The sequence below is a fragment of the Pungitius pungitius genome, chromosome 18 (assembly GCF_949316345.1).
Source record: "Pungitius pungitius chromosome 18, fPunPun2.1, whole genome shotgun sequence".
Taxonomy (NCBI): Eukaryota; Metazoa; Chordata; class Actinopteri; order Perciformes; family Gasterosteidae; genus Pungitius; species Pungitius pungitius.
The window spans coordinates 1,581,869-1,588,962 of NC_084917.1; the positions used below are offsets into that span (position 1 = coordinate 1,581,869).

Sequence of the window (7,094 nt, forward strand, 5' to 3'; positions counted from 1 at the left end):
ACGCCCCGGGGGGGTGGGAGGGGTGGGGGGGGGCAAAGCAACGTGCGTCACAGAAGAGCTGCGTGTGTTATTTTCCCAGGACCTGCTGATGCTCGGTACAAAGTGAAGATTTTAAACAGACTCCGGTGTTTAGGAGATGGTCCCTCTCTGCTGACGTCATGGTTCGAGGCCCGGCGCTGCTCAGGTCGGAGGTCAGAGGTTAGGGGTCCGGTCGTCTCCTCCTCGCAAGGGGCACTTGTGCGTTGGCGGACATCAATGACACACTTTAACGACCCCACCAGAGCCAATAGGAGCGGAGCACACAGCAGAGAGGATGACCTCGAAGGGCCGAGCAGCTTACAGCCTCGTAGAGCAGCAGCTGGGGTCGGCTCCTCCACGCCACTTTCTCCTCCATCGCCGCCGTGTGTGTGTGTGTGTGTGTGTGTGTGTGTGCTGTTTGTCCAACCTGCGCCTCCTGTATTCTTTGGGGCTGTTATTACGAGCTTAGCCCTCGCCGCTCCGGTTCCTTTAAAGCGTCAGAAAGGGGGAGATCGCTGCCAGCTAGCGAGCTCCCGGTCCTCCCAAGGCCCAAAGGTTCAAATCCCACTTAAGTCACACCAGTGACGTACGCCATCTGTCGTGGCCGGCAGCGGGGGCCTAATAAAGACTCTCTAATTGGCAAGGGATGACATGAGGGCTCACTGATCCGAGGCCGCCACGCAGGACCTTGGGAGGTGTCAGGAAGCCGCTCGGCTCAGCAAGGGGGTCGGACAGGTGCGTTGTTTCTGCTGAACAGTAACCATGACGATGCATCTGAGGCCAAAGGTGTGTCGGCATCTGCTGCATTTGTTTTCGTAGTTGTTTTATTTTATTTTTTTACTGCTAGAGGAGTTTAACGGCCACCCATAGAAGCGTTTTTATTACAGCTCGCTTTATGGAAGTCAGGTGCACAGTCTGGGTTCAGTTCAAGAAAAGGATTCCATGTGTCAACAAACGCTTTCTGCCTCGGTTCTGTTTGAGCCGAGTCCACCGAGCTGGTCCAAACACACAAACATGACGTGACGCTCTCTGTCCACAGTGCTCGGCCCAGTGCGGCCTCGGCCAGCAGATGAGGACGGTGGCGTGCCTGTCCTACACCGGGCAGCCCTCCGCCGACTGCGCCGAGTCCCTCCGACCCGCCACCATGCAGCAGTGCGAGAGCAAGTGCGACGCCACCCCGGTCTCCAACGGCGACGGTAAGACGACGCCAGACTTGGTTTGGCCTCTTTTTTTGGGGGGGGGTTTCATCTCAACCTGCCTCGGGCGCCCTGCGGCGTCTCGCGAAAGGCAGGTTGTGAGCCGCGCGCCTCCTCGCTCGGATGACACGCTCCTCCGCGCTCTCTGCCAGCCTCGTTAATCTTTCCAGGGGAGGTTGGCCGCTGGTCAGAAGCTCAGCCCCTCCGTGCACGCTCACACATGATGGATGGGCGCCGGGCCGCGTGGAGACGGGCCCTTCGATTAGCCCGGGATGGAAAACGTGAGCAGCGTTTACAGGCCCGGCTAATGGGATTAGCGGCAGGCTAATTGTTCCTTTACGGACAGCAGTGAGGCAACGTCTCGTCTCATTTGGCTCCGCGGCGGCCGGGGGCCAAAGCCTAATAAGGGAAGACACTGTGATCGTGATAAGGCATTCAGTGTGTGTGTGTGTGTGTGTGCACGGGAGGGATGGCAGGAAGCCCGGTTAGCGAACGAGCCCAGGATCAGCTTCAGCCTCTGCGGCCAAGTATAGTTGCAGAGATTCAAGGGTAATTTAAAGTCATTATGAGACTCGTTGTGCTTTACGATGACAACACGACAAACGGCACGGCAGTGCCTCGCTGTTCCCGACTCTCCGACTCTGCTGTTAAATGGCAGTGTACGTGGTATCAAAAGGGTCATAAAAGGTTAAACCCCTGCAATAATAAGAATAATAATTTGGTATTTAATAACATTTCTGTCATTTCCTGCTGTCCAGAGTGAGTCAGCTTTGAAATTTTAGGAACTGTTTTTATACCGTTTTTTTTTTGTTGCTCAGAAGTGTTCTAAGCGATGTTCTGGGATTTTTAAATATCACCAGAATGTGGAACGTTCTGCGAGTGGAAGCAGCTCGCCTCATAACACACAGCTACTCTAAAATTCAGCACAACTCTTCACTCTTCCCCCCCAAAAAAAAAACCTCTCTCCTTTCTCCCCTGCAGAGTGCAAAGATGTGAACAAAGTGGCCTACTGCCCGCTGGTGCTCAAGTTCAAGTTCTGCAGCCGTGCGTACTTCAGGCAGATGTGCTGCAGGACCTGCCAGGGACACTGACGCCTGCGAGAGCCCAGCACAGGCCCCGCCCAGCACAGGCCCCGCCCAGCACAGGCCCCGCCCACACAGACGGAGGGAAGCTGACGCAGCGCTGCGGAGGAGGAGTAGGAGGAGGAGAGAAGAAGATGAAGAAGAAGAAAACCCTCTGGTCTTCCTGTCTATCACCCCCCCCCCCGACGCTGACAGACAAACTGATTTTATCTCGTCACTTCTGTGAAGTGGAACTTGGAAGATTTTCCCCCCGGTGGTGTTATTTTTATTATAATAATAATTATCAATATCATTGTTAGTCTTCCTCCGTGTTTGTTGTTTTTAATGAATCCAAAGTGCTGGACACGTCGCACAGGACGTTGCCCCCGGAGACGGAGGGGAGGACTCCTCGCTAGAAGACGAGTGTGTGTGCGTGTGTGTGCGTGTGTGTGTGTGTGTGTGTGTGTGTGTGTGTAGGGGGGGGGGGGTCTCCAGTCTTTGGGGCAGACAGACCTTTGGCTCGGTGCACTTTTCCCGTGTAAATACTTTACTTAACTGCCAATTTATCGCTCTGGTCGGACAGAGAAACCCCATCGCTGTACTGTATATTTATTGTACAACTCCAGGCAGAGGGGGGTATAGTCAGATAGTGGCCCGCTGTCATGGAGGGCAATATAATGTGAGTGAATTCATGTCCAACCCCTCTGCGCTGGAATGAAATATTACATAGACAAACATAGGCCGAACCCTTGTATACTCTATATGATGCAGATCCAGGACCAGCAGATGGTCACAGGAGGGTGCTTCGGGGGCCTTCGCTCCTGTCGCTGAAATCAAAAGCATGAGACACTCGACCAAACACTCTATTGAAGGATTCTATTTTGAAGGAGCATATTCTACCCAGCAGTGTGTTCTTTGGAACCTCAGTGCAGTCGCTTTTTCTTTGTCTTTTAGGCTGCACGGTTATATTGTCCGAGGTTTTCATAGTTCCTGCATTCATAAAGCTGATGATGGGGGTTAAAAGTAATAGTAAATAGTCTGCATTTGCTTTCTTGTCCGAGAGTTTGACGAGAATAAACCTCTGAACTGTAAATACGAAGCTTTAGCCAGCAGGCTTAGCTTAGCATAAAGACTGGCAACAGGTGGAAACAGCTAGCACGGCTGTGTTCAAGCATGAAAAACATCATTCACTTTTCATTTTTCAGAGTAGCTACGTGTTTAAGCTAAGCTAAGCTAAGCTAACCATGCTGAGCGTAGTCTTTCATTTGGACGACAAACACGAGCAGCATCGTTCTAATCCTCAGCGGGAAAATGAATACTCATATTTTCTAAAATGCCTTAACTGTTCCTTTAAGTAAAGTGCTAAATATACACACACACAATATAAATACGTTGGCTAAAGACCCCCCCCCCCCACCCCCCCTTCCCCTCAGCGGTGCTTTTCCTCCTGTTATTTCCACGGAGGACTGTGTTTACCTCTCCTCTTCCTCCTCTTCCTCCCGCTCCGAGGGTTTCTGGTGCTATCAAGTGGGTGCTTCCATTCAACCCCCCCCAGTGGGCTTAGAAGTGAGCCTGGATCCAAACAATATGAAATAATACCCTTGTTACTATCTGTGTTGGTGAATGCTGGTCATGCTGTTGTTTTTGATATCGGTTTATACCTCACACTGGCAACTTTTCATTGTTAACCGCGTTTTTCCGCCGTCGGCGCCGCAAACAAAGTGGACGGCCGCCGGCCCGCCAGGCGACCCCCCCTCCCTGCAGGGGTCACCGGGGGGGGGGGGGGGGGGGAGCCGCGGGAGGAGTCCCCGAGAAACCCCGAGAGACGCTGAGGAGTGCGCGAGAATCTCATCCAAGCCGTTAACAAACTCATTTCTGATTTTTTGCTGCTGCTACTTTCATATTGTTTTTTGTAGCCACCTTGAGTTTGACCATGTGACCCTTTCATCGGCTGAGTGAGGACGGCGGTGCTGAGGACCGACGCGGCGCCTCCAGAGACATAAAATCACTCAAACCGGTACTCGTTGCTGTGAACTTGGATGTTTGAATGTCACATTGTGCAAGAATAATGAAAAGCATCATGTGATCAGTTGCGTATATTTTATATTCAGTATTAATGTTGGTACACTGTTACTCTTCTTTTTTCCAAATGTAAATTATATGCTAATTTATTGCGTTGGTCTCACTTGTACATTTATTTCACTGCATGCAAACTGAACTTTAGCATAGTGAAAAAAAAGCAGTGATGCAGCCCTTCACCCCCCCTCACCCCCCCCCCTTTTTAAAGAAAGTAGATACAATAAAAAGAGCAGCTTTTAAAGAGACTCCGTGTTAGTGGATTCTATATTCTCCCCCCTGCATGCCGTGCTGTGGGGTGGGTTGGGGGGGGGCAGGCAGGGTGCTCTGTTCTCACAGGCCTCAGGAGATAAACGCTCTCAACTCTTGGAACGCACCCACGGCGTGAGAACAGCTGATGGCATCACACCAAGGACGCCCACCACCACATCCATTCAGAAGGGGGGGGGGGAGGGGGGGGAAGCTTTTGTGTCCTCCTCTACTTAACTCCCGACACTTCATCATTGCCATCCTCATCATCGCTGCTCTGGACGGTCCCCGCTCTGTTGCCATAGCGTTTGTCCCCCCCCCCCCCCCCCCCCCTTTCCCGTTCCCTCCTCTCATTGGGGCCCCTTAAGTGTCTGGATTCCCTCTTTGGGAAGGCGAGGTTTCCACTCTCCTCGGTAATTAATTCCAAATAAACAGTAAGCTTCCAGAGGCCCGTTTGGGCTCATGTGACCGGTCTGGTGTGTAATAAAGAAAGCGGTGATGTGACGGTGCGTGTTTCTCATATATTTGGACGCTCCAACGCGCTGCTGGCCAGCTGAGGGCGAAAGGTCAGAAGAGCCGCATTCCCTGACCTCGTAATCCAAGATGGCCGCTGCGCTCGTTACTTGGAAAGCGGCATGTGGTTCATGAGGACTTGAGTCTCGTGGAACCCGTTGTAACGGGACTTGTTCCGTGACTTGTTCCGTGACGTTATTCCAATTGGTGATTTAAAAAGAATTGACCTTAAAGCGAAGGATCTGCACAGAGGCTGAGGGACAGAGGCTGAGGGACAGAGGCTGTGGGACAGAGGCTGTGGGACAGAGGCTGAGGGACAGAGGCTGATGGGAGCGTGGGCTGAGGGACAGAGGCTGAGGGACAGAGGCTGATGGGAGCGTGGGCTGTGGGACAGAGGCTGAGAGACAGAGGCTGAGGGACAGAGGCTGTGGGACAGAGGCTGAGAGACAGAGGCTGAGGGACAGAGGCTGATGGGAGCGTGGGCTGTGGGACAGAGGCTGAGAGACAGAGGCTGAGGGACAGAGGCTGAGAGACAGAGGCTGAGGGACAGAGGCTGTGGGACAGAGGCTGAGGGACAGAGGCTGAGAGACAGAGGCTGAGGGACAGAGGCTGTGGAGCTTCATCTGAAGTGATAAGAGGTGGAGAAGACAGCCAACAGATTTCTCCTCTTCTGCAGCATTCGGCTCCTCAAATGGAAACTTGTGACGGGCAGCGAAGCCGTCGCTTATCGGCCGGCAAATACTCCACCGAGAACGGCTTACTGTCCTTCATCAAAGCCGCCTGGTAGGACCCTCTCCTGTCTGAACACCAGATGGTGGGGGGGAGGTGGGGGGTTCTGACAGGCAGGAATGCTGGCCTGGAGATGGGGAGGTCACGGCTCCAGCACCTGCTATCTACTGGGCTCCGACCCGTTAAGCTCTCTGCTCTTTCCCACAGCTGAGGCCCCGATTGAACTCCCCGTCCCCCCCGCCCCCCCCCGTGGGCCATATCAAAGCCCCCGGAGGGCAGCAGACGCCTCGTCACATGAAGCGGGGGCTTTTTTACCTTCACACCTTGAAAGATGTGAAGAGCAGGCCTTCAGCTGTGCCAGCAGGAAGACCTTCCTCCAGAAACACTGGGTCACCTTTAGCTTCCTCCACTGTCCTCCGTCAGCAGACAAATGGACTAAGTGAATGACCAAAATCAATAGCCAATCACTTAGGCCAATGGAGCAAAGCCAAGGGCTTCAGCTGTGTGTGTGTGTCCCCATTTGGGGAGATGGAGCACACTTAAGGAGCCGCTCTCACTGTGGGACATTATGAGATCCATCAGGAATGAGTGATGTCCTGATTCAGGCTCCTCTGCCGCACGAGATGGCGGCGAGCTAATGAGGACGAATGGCGATGGGGCCGGACGCGGCGAGGCTCTCGGACCGTTTTCACGGCCCTTCGCGTCCTTCACTCTGCAGGCTGACAGTGAATCTTTGCACTAGGCGTCCGGCCGAGGCACACGGGCCGTTTCACCTTGACGCCCCTCTGCGAGATCGGCTCTTTTAGCGTAACGATGTTCTTTATTGGGGAATGATTCATTCTGTTTATAGTGCGTGCAGCTGCGCCGTGATGGCGGCCTCGTTTGGGTAATCAAAGGATTGTCTTCCTGCCTAATGAAGAAATGGTTGCAAACAGGTTGCATCTGAACCACAGAACAACTTTAACTGGAAGGAGTCCAGGTCACATGACCATCATCTTCATTAGGATTAAACCCGCGCCAGAAAACCATAATGAAACATTATTTTATGAATATGACTGCACATATTCTATGACCATCCACATTGAAACCAAATTATACTGCACCAATATTGAATATTATGTTAATAATCTCTTCCATGTGGAATAACTTCACCTCGACCAAAGAGGGAACTATTTTGCCTCGGAGGTCAGATATCTGCAGCCCTCCGTGTAACTCAATGCTGAATATTCTCAGTTGGAGAGGAAGTCTTTCT

The 7,094-nt window shown here is 52.7% G+C and overlaps 1 protein-coding gene across 2 annotated transcripts in view; it reads left to right on the forward strand.

Moving 5' to 3' along the window:
• adamts6 (ADAM metallopeptidase with thrombospondin type 1 motif, 6) overlaps positions 1 to 4,449 on the forward strand; it is a 39,818-nt gene extending 35,369 nt beyond the window's left edge. For both annotated transcript variants that reach the window (XM_037485510.2, XM_062558902.1), the window contains 2 exons: positions 1,058 to 1,214; positions 2,196 to 4,449. In XM_037485510.2, coding sequence (XP_037341407.2) covers positions 1,058 to 1,214; positions 2,196 to 2,305 — 267 coding nt within the window. In that variant the 3' untranslated portion in view covers positions 2,306 to 4,449. The remainder of the gene's footprint in view (positions 1 to 1,057; positions 1,215 to 2,195) is intronic.
• The last annotated feature ends 2,645 nt before the right edge of the window (positions 4,450 to 7,094 follow it).